This window comes from Neophocaena asiaeorientalis, unplaced genomic scaffold (genome assembly GCF_003031525.2).
Source record: "Neophocaena asiaeorientalis asiaeorientalis breed wild unplaced genomic scaffold, Neophocaena_asiaeorientalis_V1.1 scaffold240, whole genome shotgun sequence".
Taxonomy (NCBI): domain Eukaryota; kingdom Metazoa; phylum Chordata; class Mammalia; order Artiodactyla; family Phocoenidae; genus Neophocaena; species Neophocaena asiaeorientalis.
Genome location: NW_020185331.1, coordinates 5,612,700 through 5,634,235, shown reverse-complemented (window position 1 = coordinate 5,634,235; position 21,536 = coordinate 5,612,700). Strand labels below are relative to the sequence as shown.

General features: G+C 43.9%; 1 protein-coding gene across 2 annotated transcripts in view; it reads right to left on the bottom strand.

The window, feature by feature from the left end:
- CNNM2 (cyclin and CBS domain divalent metal cation transport mediator 2) overlaps window positions 1-8,415 on the bottom strand; it is a 140,598-nt gene extending 132,183 nt beyond the window's left edge. For both annotated transcript variants that reach the window (XM_024734965.1, XM_024734966.1), the window contains exon 1: window positions 6,784-8,415. In XM_024734965.1, the coding sequence (XP_024590733.1) occupies window positions 6,784-8,404 (1,621 nt within the window). In that variant the 5' untranslated portion in view covers window positions 8,405-8,415. The remainder of the gene's footprint in view (window positions 1-6,783) is intronic.
- Window positions 8,416-21,536: the final 13,121 nt, after the last annotated feature.

Here is a 21,536-nt window from a genome sequence, read left to right as displayed (position 1 = left end):
AGGGCCCCCGCACACAAAAAAAAAAAAAAAAAAAAAAAAAAGATAATGGTGAACTGAACACTAAGTGCCAAGTACTACTAGAAGCAGTTTCATATTCATTATCACATGAATCCTTACTAAGCACCTTATGAGTTACAAAATATCCCATTTTACTATGGAAAAAACTGAGGCTTAAAGAGGTTAAGTTACTTGTCCAAAGTAGATCCAGGAAGAGCACATTTTTCTTAACCTTTATGCTAGCAGGTGGTATCCTCCCCACAGGATGTGAATTTAAAAAAAAAAAAAAATCCCACCTAGGTCTGACAGCAAGAGGGGGTTAAGTATGAAGACATGAGGATCTCACCATCATTACAGCAGTATTTATGATCAACGGTTGCACAGATGTAAACGTGGGGGAGGGTCAGCACCCCCATTACCTTCATCAAGCCCTAAGCCAGTCTAATAAACATCATCTACAGAAGACGCTTGTTCTTAGTCCCCTTTCCTCCCCTTCCACAGCCTGCCACCCCTAACATCTCTCTATGTAGACATTCTGGAGGTGCCAGTGATGTGATCTGAAAGAAAGAATGCTTCTTATTGTCTCTCCTTTGCAGTGTTGGTAGGATTTGGGGTTTCGCATTTGTGTTCTGAGAAAAAGATGATGAAAAGACAATACTAAAATTGTATTCAATCCCAGTCATCCATTTCCATGTATTTAGTTTAATAAATGTTCTTTATACGCCAAGCAAATCTTACTGGAATTCATGCTGACTACCAATTAAAATACATGCATTTAGAGAAAAGGGCCCTTTAGAAAGAAACATACTACTTTATATGTAACTAAAGTTTTGTAAACATCTAATTCGAGTCCAGAGGTTTGTTCTTAAAAGTTTAAGTAGTTCAAAAGCAAATAAAACCATAAAATATTATGTTGGCTCAGTGTATTTTGTGCATTTTCCTGGTTAAAAATATTTTAAACTTGTTTAGGTTTTGCTAATAATTAAAATTCACGGGTACGTCACAGTAGTTTGGAATGTTTCAGAATTTAAATAATTCTGAGGCCCTTTTGAGCGGAAGGGGCAGGTGCTACGTAATCCCCATAAAAACCAAGAGAAAAAGCAAAACAAGATCCTTTCCTGTTTTGTCCAGATCATACTAAGTCAGAGCTGATATTCAACTGTGGTGTCCACTGACCTAAAAGGCTTCGGTGACTCTAACACAAATAACCCCCAAGTCAGACTGCATCATCTGAAAGAGTTTACCTTACATTATAAAAAACCTGAAAAAAGGGGCCCATAGATGTATGAATGGAACACATGCTTCAAATGCTTTGATGACTATTTCAATGGAAACTTCGCAGACCTGTACCTTGAACAAAAATTAAAAGCGCCAAAGAAGTTTCAGCCCATAGTCCCAAATCCAATCTTCATTACTCTCACAGAAGAAATAACAACAACAAAATCATTCGAGGATATCTAAAACAAGTTAACTCAAAATAAAAAGAAATAGCTTACACTGAACTACCTGAGGCTTCAATCTAGATATCAATACCCATTTCTTAAAACACACTCGTAGTCTAACCTTAGCAGAGTAAAAAAACTCAAAGTAAACTAAAATAAAATGAGGTCACACATTCAGACTTATTTTCCATGTAACAAAATGCCTGTCAAAGATGGTTTGAATGCTGGATATCAAAAATATTGACATCAAAATCACAAGGCAAATAAAACCAACAGCAAACCTATATGTTTGCTTTTTCAGTGATGCGGCTGCCTTTAACTCTAACAAGAGTTTAAAGGTACCTTGAACTTGGAACCAGAAGTCCTGCTTGTTGGAATGGAGAGAACTCCATGCTAGAACTCCATGCTAGAGTCAGGGACATAGGTTCTAGTCCTGTTGATGCTACTAGCTAGGTGGGTAGCCCTAAGCAAGTCACTTAGCTTTCTCTCCTCAGGGTTTACTTTCCTTAGTTAAGAGGTTGACTAGACCAATGTTTCCTAAACTCACCTAATCACAAGAATTACCTCAGGGTAACTGTTAACAGTATGGATTCCAAACCCCCTTCCGTAAGAGATTCTGGTTGAGGACGTCTCTGAGTGAGGCTTAGGAACTAGTTCTTAATAAGTGATCCAAGTAAGTTTTATCATCTGGTAACCTTCACAAACACTGGACTGGATGAGCCATGAGCTGCCTGCCTTCTAGCTCTGATTCTATACTATCTGGATGTTTCAAAATGATGTTCTAAAAATATGCAAAATTGTAATAGTATCACATGTGTTATTGCAAAAAGTTAATAAACATACAAGATCAAAGAAACAAATACATCCATCCCTTCACCCTCAACACCATTCATACTTTTAAACATCAATAAAGACATCCTCCTAGATTCTAGGCAAGTGAAACACTTTATTTGGTGAGGAAAAAAGTTTTAAATATTAAACTCTCAGCACATTAATATGGAAAGACTTGTGTTATAGGAAGAGAGAATTGTACACCAAATGTTTTAAGTGAAAACTACACATTGCATTCTTCTCTTAAAGAACATTATCTGATGAGCTTACCTGTTCCTAGTTTTAAAAAAAAAGCTAAAAAACAGCCTGTCTCTAGCAGCTATGAAACAGCAAGCTCTGCAATACTGGAATGCAATTGTTACAAAGCTAAAAGAAACAAAACAAAGCAAAACAAACAAACAAACAACCGGGTGGCTTAGAGCCCACACTACCTTTTGTTAGGAAGGTTTTGTCAGTATAGGGAGAGCGTCCAGGGCACTTTCTGCACACAAAGGTAGCAACCTTATTTAACTCTTCCTTCCTCCACACTACGTTGCTTTAGACGGTTTTTCCAAAATTCTCATAATCCACTAGTGGGATTTACTTTTACTCTCTGTTTTAGATTTATAAATAACTATAAAACTCACAAAAGAAAAAGACTGATGGCGTGGACCACAGGGGGGCAGGGCTGTACAGGATGCTCACTGGCAACCGTTTGTCACATAAGTGGCTACAAAAGATGTAAATAAAATCAAGATTGAAACACAAAACTGCCTTTGGGTCAGCCTTGCAACACAAACAGGTATGAGACCAAGCGAGAAACATGACTACATACTTTAGCTATTAGTCAAACACCACAGTGTTAGCATAAAACACTGTCAAAGTGAATCTTGATGCTTGACCTGCAAATAGTGAAAATGGAATTGTTTAGATTTAGGGTCATACAGGCCAAAAACTGATTTAACAGTGAAAGTGGGGACACCAACCGTTAGGTACAACATCACAAAAGCACTGGGTTTAAGGCCATATATATGTCTAAATACATTTCTGTGTTTGTTGCTCTCAACAAGCCCTGAGGCAATGCTTTGACCAAACCTCACATTCAATTAAAACAGAAATGTAAAATCAGGATCAAGGGGATCAGCATAATAGAATGGTTAAGAGGGCAGGTTTGGCTGTGACACAGACCCAGTTAAAATCCCTAATCAACAAACTACTGAATGACCTTGAACACATCATTTCACCTATGCCTCAATTTCCTCATTTGTAAGATGGAGATGATGCTTTGCTAAGCTATCAGATTTAAACAAGGTGATTCATGTAAAGCACTAAGCCCTGTACCTGGTAGAGAGTAAATAAATAGGTAATAATAATAGTAAGCTAACTGTAAAAATTAGCATAATTACTGTCTTCCAACCTCAAGTAAAGCTATAAGTTTCCTGGCAGCCAGGAAAAAATTCTAATCATTAGAAAGAAAACATTTACATACACTACGTAAAGGTAGCTTTTCATTTCTTTCCACACTACAGAAAATTTCCCCCTCCTTAGTAAAGAATAATTCAGACTAATGATGTAGAGCTCTATCCAGGAAAGGCTTCAATGCAGACATTTTTAATTAGAAAGGATAATTTTCAATGAGATCTGGATTAAGGATCTAACCAGTTTGGTAGAGTTACAGTTGGTGTTGTTAGAAGAAAGAGGAAAAAGAAGAAAAAGCCTTCAAACCATCCCACACACCATTACTTAACAGAGAAAAACAATAGCAGGTTGACTGTTCACATAACTTCATAATTGAATTAGAAAATGAAAAAGAAAAAAAAATCAGGTGAAATATTTTAACTAACACAAAAGAAAGAAATAACACAGTTATTAGTAAGGTGAAAGTGACCAAACTCATCAAAAAAAGATCAATGAAGGGAAGGTGAAAAATTAGTTATTCCTACAGTTTCAGTAACAAGCACCCACTCTATCCTTTTAAGATCATGGCTTAAATTTCCCATTTGCAACCAACTTTCTTTGCCCACTCTCCCTAATATGCTACTAGCTTGAATGTGCCTTTAATCTGTACTGTCTTCTTAACTGAATACATCATTCTGGTTACAGACAAAAATAACATCTTGTGCATTTTTTTTTTAGTATAATTCAGGGGAGGGCTTCCCTGGTGGTGCAGTGGTTAAGAATCCGCCTCCCAATGCAGGGGACACAGGTTTGAGCCCCGGTCTGGGGAGATCCCACATGCCACGGAGCAACTGAGCCCGTGTGCCTCAACTACTGAGCCTGTGCTCTAGAGCCCGCAAGCCACAACTACTGAGCCCGTGTGCCACAACTACTGAAGCCTGTGCACCTAGAGCCCATGCTCCACAACAGAGAGAAGCCACTGCAATGAGAAGCCTTGCGCACCACAACGAAGAGTAGCCCCCACTCGCCGCAACTAGAGAAAGCCCGCGTGCAGCAACGAAGATGCAACGCAGCCAAAAATAAAATAATTTTTTTTAAATTCATGGGAAAATATTAGCAATTCAATCTTTAAAGGATCCATTTCAAAGAAAATACTGTGAGAAGTAATTTGGGGAGAGGAAAAAGTTCCTAGTAAAAATAAATCAGTCATAGGAAAACTGTTCAAGGACAATCAAAAACAAATTTCAAAATAATGCAAATTTTGAAATTTTGAGTTAGGGGAAGGATTAATGAGTTGCAAGGTGCAGAACTAAATTCTCAAAGTGAAAAAAGATACAGAAGTGAAGAAAAGACTTCAGCAGGGAGTACACACCAGTGCTACCAATCCATCAGTAGATATGCAAAAATTCTGAATAATAATAAAAAAACATAGACTACATTATCTGTATCAATATTGGGAAATTTAGCAACAGAAAGAAAATAAAGTATTTCAAAGCCATTTTCAAGCATTTCAAGATATTTTTCTATATTACAGATACTGCAGCAAAATGACTGGTTAGATGCTCTAATTAACTGGTTAGATGCTCTAATTAACAGTTTAGTAGTGAAAGAATAATGACGTCCCAAAAGAAGCTTTGTCACCTAGAGATAATGGACATTTTCTTTTTACTGTTTAAGAATCCAGAAGAATCTCCTTCTGCTTTTAAATGCAAATTACCAATCTCTGAAGCACATTCTGCTCTATTCCTTTATCTGAAAATTACCGCAATGTGATTCTGTTCCAGAGAGGACACCGTTCAGGCAAGAAAATGGAATTAGGACAACTACACACTCTATGTTCAAATCATCACATCCAGTGAGCTGTCACCGCTTACACATGACCTTTTTCAGTGGAGAGACCACTATCAGTGATCAAAATCCTATTTGAAGAAGGAAGAGTTAGCTTTGAGGGCTATCAGTTCATTAAAGGTCACACACACATTCTAGCATAATATATGAACATGCACCAACATCGTAACAAGTTAAAAACTCAGTATCCCTTGGCTTTCAAATAACAAAACTAGCTATTTACTGGAAACGTTTTTAAAGCTAGAATTTCAGTGATAATAGTGTGAGTTGCTATTCACCTGTTCATTACATGGTAAAACAAGCCAAAAATACCACGATGCAAGAAAGGTGAGCACACCACACTCTGCACTTCTCTTCCCTGGCAAAACTCCCTGGAACAGTGAACAGTGACTTGGAGACATGCTTCAATTTAATGTACCAGGTGATCAAGGCTAAAAAGAACACTTGTAAACCAGAAAGTCTCAAGAAATAAATAAACCATAATAGAGGAATTCATCCCATTGTTAAAGGTCCAAGCTTTATGCCAAAACCACACTTGGTTTGGGAAATTTTATTTGTTGTCAGATAAACATAAACAAATAGTGAAGAAAGCTAGGTAAGATAGAGCCTCATAAAAGGTTAACTTACCTCTAGTCTTTCCAAGTTATATATTAACGAATAGCTTTAGTTTTAAAAAAAAAAAAACCTCTTTTCTAGCTAAGGCAAGTCATCCAAATGAGTGAATTTTTTTGGTGATACCTGGCTTATCCCATACCATATTCTCCAAAGCGGACCCTAATCTCTCCCACGGGTCACCAGACAACCAGGAACAGAAACTACTGAAAATGCACTTCCAATCTCTGAAATGTCAGTGATTGTATAGGGTTTAGAAAAGCTGTTTAAACGTTTTCCAAATGCCTGCAATTAGTACAGGTCAACCAAATGGCATAGCACGGCATGAGCAGGTCCCTACTTTCATCTACCCACTCAGAATCCGGGCAATGAATGCAGCAAACCTCTCAAGACCAGACTGCAGGGGGGAAGAGTACCATGCACAGAAAATAGGAACCCTGCTTTTTGATATGGGAAAAAGCAAGTGATGGCAGTCTTGTGCTTTTAAAGAACCTAGAAGCGCTTACTAGTTCAATCCATCCCCAAATCCATGCCATCCTTTCAACTTTGCAATTAAAAGAGAAGAGAAATTCCGGTCAATTCGCCTTGGGGGGTTGTTCTGAGGGTAGAGGACTCGAGTAGGGAGGAGGATGGAGAGAGAAAGAGCAAGCCAATGAAAGACAGCAAAATTTCCCACCTTTCTTAAATTCTTCCAGCATAGCGTCCAACTTGGTGTCATTGAAAACAAAGTGCAAGGGGTGGTTATAAAATTTAGTGATGGTTTTCAGGGGAGTACAGTCATCTGGATCCACGAAGGCCAAGTCTTTGACAAAGAGGAGGTCCACGATGTTGGAGCGCTCCCCCTCAAATACTGGAATCCGAGTGTAGCCGCTCTCCATGATCTCCGACATGGTGTTGAAGTCCAGAATGGCTTCGCCGGTGATCATGAAACAGTCCCGGAGGGGAGTCATCACGTCCTCCACGGTCTTCGTGCGGAGCTCCAGCGCCCCTTGGATGATGTTCAGCTCCTCCTTTACGAGGTCGTTGTAGGGGTCTGTGACCCGGAGCATCTCCAGCAGTTTTTCCCGGTTATAGACGGTGCCTATCTCCTGGCCCAGGACGCAGTCCAGCAGCTTGCTTACGGGGTAAGAGGCGGGGAAGGTCATCATCATGAAAAACTTGGTGAGGAAGATGGTGTTGGCCCCCACAGCCAGGCCGTGCCGGGAGCAGATGGCCTGGGGCACGATCTCCCCGAAGATGACGATGCCGATGGTGGAGACCACCACCGCCACGAGGCCTGAGCCAGCTATGTCGTCGAGCAGGATGGTGAGCGTGGTGTTGACCAGCACGTTGCCCAGCAGCAGCGAGCACAGCAGGTAGTTGCCCTGCCTGCGCACGGGCTCGATGCGCTTGGCGTAATTCTTCTCCTTCTCCGTGCCGCAGTTCTGCACGATGCGCAGCTCCATCGGGTCCAGGGCCATGAGTCCCAGGTTGAGGCCGCTGAACATGCCCGATAGGCACAGAAGCAGCGAAATGAAGATCACCTGCAGCCAGAAAGGCAGCAGGAACTTCTTCTCCTCCCCCACGATCATCTTGGTGTCCTCGCCGTCGTGATAAATCCAGGTGGTCTCGGCCCACGGGGGCGGCGGGAGCCCGGCCACCCCGGAGCCGCCCTTGCCCCCGACGGCGCCACCCGCAGACCCCGGGCCGCCGGCGCCCAGGGCTGGCGTGGAGAGCGACGTGCACAGGTAATAGGACTTACTCTTCTCCATCTTGCGCAGCGGTTTGATCTCGATCTCAATGATGCCTGATGTACGGCGATTGAGAATGATATGGGGCAAGATGATGATATCTGATGTGCGGATGCCGCAGCGCTGGGGGCCGCTGTCCGGCTCCGGCGGCGCAGGGCCCCCCAGCCCGCGCTCACCCGGGCTGTGGCGCCGCCGCTCATGCTCTGTGAAAGCAATGCGGGACCATGTCTCGTTGTTGATGTTCTGCCCGTACACCCGCAGCTTGACCCGGGTCCGCTCGCTCACCCGCAGCGCCCCCCCTTCCATGAACGACACGTCGTTCGTGTCCTCCAGCCGCAACCCGATGATCACAGTCTCCTCGTTCTCGCCCGCCGCTGCGCAGCCGCCCGCGCCGCAGCAGCAGCTCAGCAGAAGCAGCGGCAACAGCCGTCCAGCCGCCGCCTGCAGGATCCCCCGGCCGCGAGAGCTGAGGCTGCGGCGCGCCGCCATCTTCCAAGTGGGCAGTGCGGCGGCTGCCTGCCCGCCCGCCATCTTTACTTCGGGTTCACAAGTGCCCCAACCAATCATAGGGTGGCTGCTCCAGCTGCAGCTTCATCCTTCCCACCCGGCGGCGCGAGCGCAGGCACCGGCCCCTGGGCGAGACTGCAACGCAGTGTTCGCACCCACTGCTCAGCAGTCCGCCTCCCTGACTGACACTGACTCGGCCTGGGCCAGCTCAGGAACCTCGAGGTTGGCGGGAGGGGGGAGAAGGGGGAGAAGTGCCAGCCGCTCCTGCGAGAGGCAGGCAGACCAGCTAGCTAATCACGAGCGGGCGTCCGCCCTCCCAGCCAGGGGGCTGGAATGGGGGCGTGGCCGTGAGCGGCGCCGCGAACCAATGGCAAGATAAATGGGTGGGGAGACGAGGGCCAGCGTCCTCCTCAGCACGCCAAGTTTCCAGCTGAAAGGCGCGTGACTCTTGTGTATGTGCGAGGGGAGGAGGTGTGGCCAGCCGGTGCCCGAGAGCCAGTCACAGATGAGAGCTGTACGAGAGGGGGCGGGGCCCTACTTCCGGCTGCCAATGAAAAGGGGCCATTCGCGAGTGCGACAGCCCGGAGGGACCTCGGTAGTACATCCCGGCCCTGGGGTTGCCCCGCTGGACTAATGTCCCGAGGCGGCCCGAGGCAGCTGGTTCTCGCTGCGCCACGCTGCCGGCTTCCGCGTGCTCAATGCACGTGCAGCGAGGCTGCGCCTTCCTGCCCCAGGAGCCCGAGAAGCCCACTAGGGAGGCTTAAGATGCACAGTAGCCTAAAGTGAAGCCGAGCCACAGCCCGCGCCCCCCTTATTTATTCGTGCGAGCCTCTCCACTCGGGATAAGCGGTGGCCGGTGGGCCCCAGCACCGCACAGACCCGCTCTGCTGGAGCCTCTCGCCTATCCCTAAGAGACAAGCGCTCTCTGCAGCTCACGGTCAGGTGGCGCCATCTGCCGGTATCACGGGCGCCCTGCAACGCTTTCCAGGTCCGTCGCAAGCCCCACACGGTGAGCGGGAGGTGCGGAAATTAAAGTAGTACCCCATCTTCCAAGTCCTAAGAATCCCTTCATTTTCTTACTGAAAGTCGCTGGCCCCATTCCATATTTACTGAATGGGTAGGACCCAGGAATCTGTATTTCTAACTGGGACTCGGGCAAATTTGGGAAATGGGAAGGGGCAGACATACTAAGCAGATCCATAAAGGCTCATTCTTAAACACACTGGCCAAACCCAGCTAGGTTCATCGGTCACTCAGGAGAAAAACACCCTGAAGACCTAGGACTCCCAAGCCCATTCTGTATCTGGAGGAGATGCAGTAGCAAGGTTGTTGCCAAAGTGGTTTTTTTTCTTGCAACTTAAACATCTGAAAAAGAATTGTTTCCTTTTTTTTTTTTTTTGTATTCTGCAAGCACATTTTCTTCCCTTTATGTAAACCAATCAAACATTTATTAATTTCTAGTAGAGATGATTGCAGTGGCCTCCTCACTGGTCTCTGCTCTTCTACACCTGCCCCCTTCCCTTCTCAACCCAGCAGCCAGAGTGGTCTTGTTAAATAAGACGCTGTCCCTTCCTTGTTTGAAACCCTACTCTGGCTTCCCAACTCATCACAGTAAAAGCCACTGGTAGCTAAAATATCTGACAAGGCTCTGCCCACCCACTTTCGTCTATAACCTCTTCACCTGCTGCTCCAGCCAGATTTCTTCTGACTGTTGTTCCTTCTCTCCAGGGATGCTCCTTCAGGGAGCCTGTGCACTTGCAGCTGTTTCCTGTGCCTGTGACTCTCTTCCCCCAGATGTCAGCATAGAACGTTAGTCCACCTCCTTCAGGATTGTTCAAAGGCCACCTTTAATATTTATCTATTTATTCATTCATTTACCTATTTATTTTGGCTGTGCTGGGTCTTAGTTGCAGCATGCAGGATCTTCATTGCGGCATGTTTAGTTGCGGCATGTGGACTCTTATTTGTGGCATGCAGACTCTTAGTTGTATCACGCAGACTTCTTAGTTGCAGCATGCAGGATCTTCATTGCGGCATGTTTAGTTGCGGCATGTGGACTCTTATTTGTGGCATGCAGACTCTTAGTTGTATCACGCAGAGTTCTTAGTTGCAGCATGCATGTGGGACCTAGCTTCCCTACCAGGGATCGAACCTGGGTCCCCTGCACTGGGAGCACAGAGTCTTACCCACAGGACCACCAGGGAAGTCCCAAAGGCCACCTTTATAAACTTGTGAACAAGCACTCCCTATACTCCATCTCTACTGTATTTTCCTTAATTTAGTTTACATCTGTCTCCTTCTACTAGAACTTAAGCTTCCTGAGGGCAAGGATTTTGTCTGTTTTGTTCACTGCTGTATCATCAGGGCCTAGAACAATGGTAGATGCTCGAAACAGTACTTGTAGAATGTTAAAGAAGTGAAAGAATTTTTATTCTGATTATTTCAAATAATGCCCCCAATCTAGTTTCCAGCCCTTCAGCTTCTGATGCTGCTTCTCCCACCCACAATTCTCATACTGCTATATCTGAGAAACAAGTTTATATTTTAAAAACCCTGATTCACACACTCGGCATGCATTTATAAAAATAACATTATCAAAGTTTGGAAGAAAAGTTGAGCTTTTTAGGGGTATGTGACAAAGGATAGATACAGTCCTTTTCTAAGTCAACTGATTGAAAATAAAACTGTTTTAACTTCATAAAAAGTGTGAGTACAAGTGTGTGTAAGGGAGCTAAGAGGGAAGATGATTAAAGGCTCTTAAATGCTGAATGTACACTTTCGGAATAAGAGTGTGGAGATGGGGGTGGGGAGAAGCTTGCCAAACCTACAGACATTTCCTGTGCATTTCAGAAAAAGCTAGAACAGTCAGGAAAGTGTGGCATTCAGCAACTTAGAAGCAAGTTAGAAGTTCATAGCAAAATGTCAGAAAACACCCATCAAGACCATATACAATATAAAACCAGCCAAGTTCACATTCACACACAAGCTCAGCAGTCCCCTGTGTGAATCTGACGTTCATCCTGAGTGGCAGTGGTGGTAGGAAGGGGGGAATCATAGTCTCCGTGTAGGGAATTTCCTGGGCGTCCAGCGATTAGGAGGTTTCACCTCCAGAAAGGGCTACAAAAACCTCAAGACTGCTAACTGGTTGCTGTGGATGTCTAATCCTAGGTAGGTTCTGACCTTGACCTTCAGCACATCATTTAGGTAAAGCAGAACCTCCTAGCAAATACCTTCCCTAACCAACCCTCTCTTGCTAGAATCCTTTACTGGATCCTCAAGGGGAAGGGTACCTGTTCAGTTTTCTCATCTGCATGGAATATGCTCCCATGTCTGCAGGTTCAGAGATTTGGGAAGGCGCTGCATCCAGACCTAAAAGACTTTTAGAGTCTGACTTTAAAGATAGCAAGTAACAACCAATGGCTCTCTACGCATCTGGTTTCTCAACATAAAGCTCTAATTTTATACAGAAAGCTTTTCCCCCCAGAAAAAAAATGCCTAGTTGTAGAAAAATATTCAAAGTTATTGCTTCAACAGTGACATTTTAATCTCACCAAAGCACCGGATCTTTTGAGCGAAAACAGGAACTGGGTGATGCTCCAGTTGCCCAAACTTTCCCTCCAACCAAACCTGCTCCCCCTGAAACAACACTGTCCACTTGTTTAAAGACATAGAACTCTTTTAGCTCAAATGAGAACTTTTCACAACAGAGGGCAAACAAAACAAAATAAAGTCAGCAATGCAGTTTGCCTTCTCTTTTTCAGGCTTTTTGTTTTGGGCTTTCCTATTTCCCTCCTTTGCTAGATATTTTCTGGACATAGTCACTGTGGAGAAAGAGAAGGGAAAACATGGCTTTTTTACAGAGTTGTGACAAAAGCTTCCTCCCTTGAGAAGGGTGCAAGCTCCTTGACAGCGAATCCCTGCCGATGGTGGGTGGCCCCCTGCCACTTCCCATTCTGCCAACTCTTCCCTCCCTCTCCGCCCTCCATCCTGGTCTCTCCCCCCTCCACGGTGCACTGGACAGCACCCCACACCCACTATCCTTCTCCCAGGGAGCCGGCCCCTCCTAAACCTCCATGGGGCAGCCCCAAGAAGTATCCTTCTGCTGCTCCAAGTCCACTGTTTGCCCTGCTCCAAGCCCCCTATCCTCCTGACTGCCAGGCCCTGCGACTGCGGGACTTTCTAGGATCTTTTAGGGTGTTCTTTCTGACTGCTGTGCCACCCCAGTTGCAGTCTCCAGCTCAGTCTTGGACAAAGAAATGTTCTGAGCTCCATTACCCTTATCATTGCAACTAAAACCCCAGGTTGCGATTTTAGGTTTTAAAATGTTGATCCATGTGAATATTGCCCATCCAACAATCTAAATTTAAAAACTACATTTGGGGAGTGAGGAAGAGGTAGGAGATAAGGCAGACTCTGACAGGAGGATGGTAACTAGGGATGAGACTGCAGGGAAAAGAACAGATCCTAAATGTCCAATTCTGAGCCCTGGGTCTGATACCAGAGCTCTAATTTGTGATTATGGCTCTAGTCATAAAATGCCAGTTTTCCCATATCAGTTGAATTCATTCCTATGGTCTTTTTTCCAAATCGTTTGGAGCTGGAGCAAAAATTCTACTATAATAATTAGTCAGATCTCCATGTATAGACAAATAACATGCCAGACCTCAGTGGGAAAGAATTCTTCTCCTATTTTTAGTACCTCTGAGATACCTATTTGTTTTATTTGAAACACCACTACACTGAAGATTTAACTTATTGCTTCCCACTTATTAATACCACATCTCAATTCTCTGCTTCCTCTTTATTTTTTTTTTAATATTTATTTTATTTATTTATTTGGCTGCATCGGGTCTTAGTTGTGGCATGCTGGCTCCAGAGCACGTGGGCTCTGTAGCTTGCTGCATGCGGGCTTTCTAGTGGAGGTGCGTGGGCTCAGGAGTTGCAGCGTGTGGGCTCAGTAGTTGCGGCACGCGGGCTTAGTTGCCCCGTGACATGTGGGATCTTAGTTCCCTGATCAGAGATCGAACCCAAGCCCCCTGCATTGGAAGGCAGATTCTTAACCATTGGACCACCAGGGAAGTCCCTCTGCTTCCTCTTTAAACTTTAAGTTTGTGACTCATTTCTCACCCCATTTCTTTTTTTCTTTTTCATTCATTTGTTCCCTCATTCAACTTATATAGATTGTGTATCTAATAAGCTCCAGGCGCTGTACTAGGCATTGTGGAGCTATAATATTGAATCAGAGGTTACCCCAAAAACTTACTAGTAAGGAGGTCAGCAAACATGTACTAAATAACTACATAGTGCAGGATAGAACATCGAATGTCTTAAAAAGAAATACAAAATAAAATGCAGGAATCGAGGGAAGCTCCATGGTCTTTGAGTTGGTCTTTGAGATATTTAAAATAAACAAATAGGTATCCCAGAGGAACTAAAAATAGGTTAGAATAGAAACGTTTTTAGATATGCAGATGAAAATGCTATTCAAAGAACCGGTGTTTTAGTCTGCTCTATCCTAACAAAATACCATAGACTGGGTGGCTTAAACAACAGAAATTTATTTTCTCACAGTTGTGGAGGCTGAAGTCCCAGATCAAGGTCCTGTGAGGTTGGTTGTTGGTGAGAGCTCTCTTCCTGACTTGCAGATGACCCCTTTGTCCTCAAGCGGCCTTTCCTCTGAGTGCATACATGGAGAGAGAGCAAGAGCTCACTGGTATCTCTTATAAGGACACTAATCCTGTTGGATCAGGGCCCCATCCTTATGGCCTCATGTAACCTTAATTACTTCCTTAGAGGCTTCATCTCCAAATACAAGCACTCTGGGGGTTAGGGCTTCAATATATGAATGCAAGGAGGAGGGACAAATGTTCAGTCCAAGAAAAAGGGATTGAGAGAGAAGAGGAAAAAGGCATTCTACTGGAGAGAAAAGTGTGAGATGAGGTTGGAAAGGGAGCAGCATTTTTAGAACACCATATGCTTGAATTTGGTTCTATGGCCCTTGAAGAGGAACAGCAAGAATAATGTTGGAAAGTTGGTTGGGGTGGGTTGAATGCCAAGTTTAGGAGTTTAGATTTCATTCTTCAGGAGCTATAGAATGTTCTAAGTAGAAGAGCTGTATTACAAGATTAACTGACAGGTGCCAGTGCAGCGATGCTGAGGCCCTGCCTGCCAATTGGATTTAGGGAACTTCTACCACTCCATGTAGAAAAAAATCTTCGCAGTTTACAAAGCACTTTCTCACATATTATCTTGACTGACTTTCACAACTATGACTAAGGGATACACCACTTCTCCAGCAACATATAGGACAAACAAACAGAGACAACTATCTCATGCCACAGAAGCCCCCAGAAAACCAAGATGGAACACCACAACCCCCAACTCTGGAAGTCCACACCTGAATCACAGCTGTGGCCACGGTGGTCTGTGCAGTAATCATGCCTCTTAGAGCAAACACAAGGTTTCCCAGGTGGGCCTTGGCCTCCTGAACATAGGTCAGATTTCTGGATATATATTTTTTAACTTTAAAAAAAGTTTTTGACATATAATAAACATATATAAAGGTTCATAAAGCATAAATGTATAGTAGCTGACCACATAATTTATCATTTAAAACAGAACCTGTTTGAGAGTGGAAAAAAAGGTACTATCAACAATTAACCTAGTTTGAAGCTAACTAGGACAGTCCCAGGCAAAGATTATGTTCACTTTGTTGTTGTTTTTTAATTAATTTATTTATTTTTGGCTGCATTGGGTCTTCGCTGCTGTGCACTGGCTTTCTCTAGTTGCAGCGAGCGGGGGCTACTCTTTGTTGCAGTGCGTGGGATTCTCACTGCAGTGGCTTCTCTTGTTGCGAAGCACAGGCTCTAGGTGCGCAGGCTTCAGTAGTTGTGGCACGTAGGCTCAGTAGTTGTGGCTCGTGGGCTCTAGAGCTCAGGCTCAGTAGTTGTGGTGCATGGGCTTAGTTGCTCCACAGCATGTGGGATCTTCCCGGACCAGGGCTCGAACCTGTATCCCCTGCATTGGTAGGTGGATTCCCAACCACTGTGCCACCAGGGAAGCCCCTTATGTTCACTTTGTAATTGTTTATAATGGTAACGGGAGCCACCCCCTAGTTGAGAAAACCCCTATATAGCCCTTCCAGATCACACACATGTTCTCTACCCTAGATGTAACCATTATCTTTACTTTTATAGTAATTATTTCCCTTTTTAATTCTGTATTTTAAAATTTGGGAATCCCCGAAAGGAGAGCAAGGACAAACCCTCTGATGCAGGGGTACACCAGGAGTCAGAAGAGCTAGGTGTAGTCTTGGTTCTAACCCGTCTTAGGCTGTACTCCCACCGTGCAAGTCATTTAAAATCAGCCTCAGTGTTCTCCTCTGTAAAATTAGAAAAATCAGCATTATGAGGGAGGCATAGGGGAGCTCTTTTCAGAAAAGAGACAACTGGGGATATTTGGCATGGTTTATAAATAGCACACGAAGCAATGAATTTTCCTTTTTACCATGAGAAATCACCATTTGTAAAGGGTTGCCTCATGGGCTCCTGTTCCATGATTGAAAAGCAAAAATAAAAACACCTCCTTCACAACATTTCCCTAGTTAGGTCCCTTGAAAGGAATAAGGTTAGTAAGAAAAAGAAAATAAGGACAGTTAATACAAGATTAACTACTAAGCCTAGAAGCCACACCAATCCTTCTGCGCTTGCTGTGCAAACCTTTCCTCCCGAGCAACTTGACATTTTGAGGCTCTGCTTTCCTGAGGATGCTCATTTCCTATTCACAAAGAAAGTGATATGATGGAAGCTTGTTAACTCAGAACAGAGAATTAACCGTCCAGGACGCCTCACCTAACACAAACAGGCTCTGAGTTATATGTCAAATTACCATAAGCAGCTCCAGTGCTCTTTGGTTCCCTCCTGTGAGCATCCCTGCCAAGCTCCACGTGCCCTTCTTGGCTTCTGCTTGTAATGAATTAAACATGTAAGTCAGAGTCATAGATTAAGCCATAGGCCTGCCATCATTTGAACTATAATGGGGAAAAGACCCTCACTTTTAATTTTGATGACACTGTGCTAATTCTAGTCCTAAAATGGGGCCACAAACTCAAAAAGCCTACAGGGGTCGGCAACATTGACTGGGTAGGGACGGTGTCTAAAGGGACACGCCCTGTGTAACAGGGGAGCCAATACTCACTGGGGCCATGGCAGCTGTGCAAAATGCAGGGCTCATGTTGCCAATTTTTCAAGAGAAGCCAGAAATTCATATGTTATGGAAAACCTTCTGATTTATAAATGTGGGCAACTAGTTCAAACAATTTTTTTTAAATTCTGTAACCTCTCCAGAATCTAGACCTATAAGTCTGTTTCTGAGTTGGAAGGGAACTTAGAGTATGCCAAGTTCAAAACCTCATTTTACAGCTGGAGAAAGCGAACCCCAAAGTGGACAAATGATTTTCCGAGGGGCAAGTAGCTAATTCAGCAGTAGAGTCAGATCTAGAAACAACACCTGCTTTCTGTCTCCTGCATCACTTTTCCTTCCATGAATGAGAAGAAGGTTAACGGCTTTCAGCCTAGTTTGCAAAGTCAGAGGACACAAGTCTGGCTTACAGAGCACCCAGAACATCATCAATTCACCATTCTACTTTTTTACTCTCTCTGGCTTCTGGACAGTATATAGGAGGCACTCTGCTATTATATGAGGCAACGGACAGAACACTTCTGTCCTCAATTGATTTTCCCTTCACCTGGAGCCTGTCACTGCTGTACGGCTCTGCTACATGAAAGGAGGGACTAGTGTGGCCTGTTGGGGAAGGGGATCGGGACGACGGTCAACCGTCCAAGACAAGCAAGGCTCACTCGGCAGAAGATGAAGTACAAAACTTACATTCGCAGAACACTCCCATTAACCTCAGTGGGAGCTGTGCTTACGGGAACTGCAGGATCAGCAGTTGAACAGAGACTGGAATGAAGCAGTAAAGCTCAAGTCATGGGTTATTATTAGGATTGTCTACTTCCAGCTTCATATTTACAAAAGAGTTCATTCTGACTATCTAGTGAGACCTCCCTCTGCTGACTCTTAGGGCAGGGTCTACAAAAGAAACCCTGTTTAGATCCAAATTGTGGCATGTGTACAATTGAAGAAACTTGGCAAAGCACAGAAGTGAGGACAGGTACCAACAAAGTTCAGAAAATATGCCTGGCTGTTTTTATCCTGTTGGCCCCCGGGGTGCAAAATATTCCATTGTTAGCAATCCAGGCCTAGGACGGTGCCTGGTACACAGTAGGTACATAGTTAATATTTAGTGACTTAATGAAAATGTCGACTGAAAGAGAAATACACAACGTAAGAGTTGTGAGTTGAGTCTTATTCAGGGTCTTACTGAGGACTCTAGCCTGGGAATCAGCCTCTTGGTAGCTCTGGGGGGACTGCTCTAAAGAGCTAGGGGGAGAATCCAGTGTAAAGATGATTTTGTCTGGGGAATATGTGTAATCAAGCATACATCTCAGTGAAAGGTTACTGCTAGTCATGAGGAACAGGTATCTCAGTTAATCATTTTAGTGCTTTTCTATGTATGTAAAGATATAAGAATCTGGGTTCATAAAAATTTTTCTTGAGATATATCTAACCATCTAAGGGACCTGTTTTTCCAAAGCACAGAGTGCTTCATCCTGTTTTTCGTCCTGAATTCCTTTCAGGGTGTACTGTCATCAGTGGCAGCAGTAGCTAAAGACTTAATCTTTGCAGAAGCTGACAGCAAGCAACATTCTTTGTTTTACAAAGAAATGGATAGATAGGTTCATATTTCTTGCTGAACTCATGTAATAGGTCTCCCAACCTAATAAGGTTGGGAGCCATCAGAAGAAAGGCCAAGAATCAGTTAAGAGGAGAGGGTTCTGCTGCTGTCTTGGCATGACCTTTAAAGTCATGTGTGCCTTAAGGGGTGTGGGGGTAGGGGTCCTGTTTAGGCTACTGCTGTGCCTCCCCCAGCAGGTAAAAGCTGAAAAGCCTCTGAAGGCTTCCATGATTTTTAATAAATCCTCCCCCTGCAATAATGAAGCACTGAAAATACTGTACTTGATACAATAATCAATTAAGAGAAAATCTACTCCTTTAACTCTTTAAGTCCAATATCTTTTGAAAAAGGTTTGTGGCGAGGGAAGAATTAGGCCCCTGTTTCTATGGCACTGCTGTTAGTAAATATGTTAAAACGTATTAAATGATTGCAGAAGGTTGACAAGTATATAATCTAGGTGGTGGGTAAATGGGTCATCACTATAATTCTTTAAACTTTTCTGTATATTTGAAAATGGTTCTAATAAAATGTTGGAGGTAAAGCCACCCACTGTCAAAAGACCTACAGGCAGCTTCATAAACCACGTCCTGGCAGCAAAAGAAGCATTGGCCTTTACCTGGTCCTGACATCACATGCTCGCAGCAACCATGTATCAGTAGATCTAAACTAATAATAATCTAAACCATGTGCCATGCGCTCTTTCAGAGAACTTCATACAGATGAAACGAAGGCACACAGATGTTAAATTATTTTCTCAAGGCCAAAATGCTAAATGGCAGAGTTAAGAGGGAAAAAACTAAAATGTTTGGCATCAGCTTTTTGCTCTTAATCATCATTCCATACTGCCTCTCACTCTCACAAGGATCAAATATTCCTAGTTGTCTATTTCGCCTATTTTTGAATATTTAAGTAACTGTCTATGGCATTTCTCTGGGTAAAACATATCTACTTTAATTTTATATTGTCTAATATATATCTTTTCTAGATTCCAGATCAAATACAATTCTTAAAATGTATATATATATATTTTGTTGTTGTTGTTTGTTTTTTTGCGGTACACGGGCCTCTCACTGTTGTGGCCTCTCCCATTGCGGAGCACAGGCTCCGGACGTGCAGGCTCAGCGGCCATGGCTCACGGGCCCAGCCGCTCCGCGGCATGTGGGATCTTCCTGGACCGGGGCACAAACCCATGTCCCCTGCATCGGCAGGTGGACTCTCAACCACTGCGCCACCAGGGAAGCCCAAAATGTATATTTTTAATAAATGAAAATAATGTATAAAGTATGTTATTCTTTTTTAAAATTTTTATTTTTTATTTATTTATTTTTGACTGCATTGGGTCTTCATTGCTGGGCGCAGCCTTTCTCTAGCTGTGGCGAGTGGGGACTACTCTTCATTGTGCTGCACGGGCTTCTCATTGTGGTGGCTTCTCTTGTTGTGCAGCACAGGCTCTAGGTACTCCTGCTTCAGTAGTTGTGGCACACGGGCTCAGTAGTTGTGGCTTGTGGGCTGTAGAGCCCAGGCTCAGTTGTTATGGCGCATGGGTTTAGTTGCTCCGCGGCATGTGGGATCTTCCCGGACCAGGGCTCGAACCCGCGTCCCCTGCACTGGCAGGCGGATTCTTAACCACTGAGCCACCAGGGAAGCCCTAAAATATGTTATTCTCAGGAAAAAGAACAATGTGAATTTCTAGACCAATATCATCACTCAACATCTTTTGGGGGAACTGAGAAGTTGAGAATGACAAGCTAAGGCTAATACCTCTTCCTCATAAATTTTGAAAAGCCTGATAAACCAAATAACCAGAACACTCTTTCTTTTCATCTTTTCCCCTCGCAGGACCATCGAGCATTCATGAATAGTAAAGTATGCCTAATCCCAGCTGTACCATTCTAACTAATGCTGTCACTGAAGTAGGTTATGATTGGGTAGATATTGAACTCTAGAACCAAGAAAGCACTGTTTAGAATCAAGGTCACACAGATGAATCGGGCTTCATCTGGCAGATGGCAGATACCATCTGCCCTTTCCTCACTTTGTAGTAATAAGTTAGGGTCTATAGCTGAACCCACTCAGAAATCTGAGAATTTCTCCATTTTGAACAGCTTTGTTAAAAGAGGGGTCTGTCCTGTAAAATTCATTCCAATGTTTTACAAGACCTCTTGTATTCCCATACCTCTAATGAAAAAATTTCTTGGGTCATGCCAATTTCCCCCCCCCCTTTTTTTTTTTTTTTTGGCTGTGCCATGTGGCACGTGGGATCTTAGTTCCCCAACCAGGGGTGGAACCCACGCCCCCTGCATTGGAAGAGCGGAGTCTTAACCACTGGACCGCCAGGGAAGTCCCTCCCCTCTTATTCTTTTTGCACTGAGCTCTGAGCGACTAGTTGAGATTTTCTTATTAAAATTCTTCATTGCTTAAAGGCTGTTATTTAAAAACTGAACTATCAGCTCCCGATGACAAGGACCATGGCTTATATATGACTTACACTTTCTGTGCCCCTGACAAAGTCTTCAGGTACAACTGGTCTTCAAGTTATTTACTCACTCTTGAACCTTCCCTTAATGCTCTTAATTTCTAATGATATAACCATCCTTGAAATATTCCTCAATCTTCTTCTTTAACTATGGAAACTAGAACTAAATTTAATACTTTCCTAAAAGTTTAACCAGGGCAGCTTATAAAGGAAAAGAAAACCTACCATTTTTACATCTCCTAGCTTGTCTTTTAAAAATTATCAAACTTGGGCTTCCCTGGTGGCGCAGTGGTTGAGAGTCCGCCTGCTGATGCAGGGGACGCGGGTTCGTGCCCCGGTCCGGGAAGATCCCACATGCCACGGAGCGGCTAGGCCCGTGAGCCATGGCCGCTGAGCCTGCGCGTCCGGAGCCTGTGTTCTGCGTCGGGAGAGGCCGCAGCAGTGAGAGGCCCGCGTACTGCAAAAAAAAAAAAAATTATCAAACTCTTTTCCTGATCCGGTTAAGATTTACTGCAGATGGTCATTATTTTGTCACACATTAGGGTAAACTGAGGTCAAAAAATGATTACCTGTTTGTTTTCTTCATTCAACTGCACATTAAAAAGAAGAAAAAAAAATTGTTTGATTTAAAAGACCAATTACCTCAAGAGCACTCCTACCAAATTTGATTTGGCAATCTTTTGGCATGATTAGCATGAGTTCAGTAGGAGCTCTGTTTAATGAAAAAACATGGTGAAAAGTCCAAAAGGTGCTATGCAGGTCAGAAGGAAGATGTTCTCCCTGAGGCCCTTGGCCAACTGTTATTTCTGAAGCCTTTCTTGCCCATCAGCCAAGCTTTCAGACTGCTTCTCAGTTCCATTTCTTGCCACTAGGTGGCACCAGACTCAGTTAAGAGAAAAACTGCTTAACTAGTCTTTAGA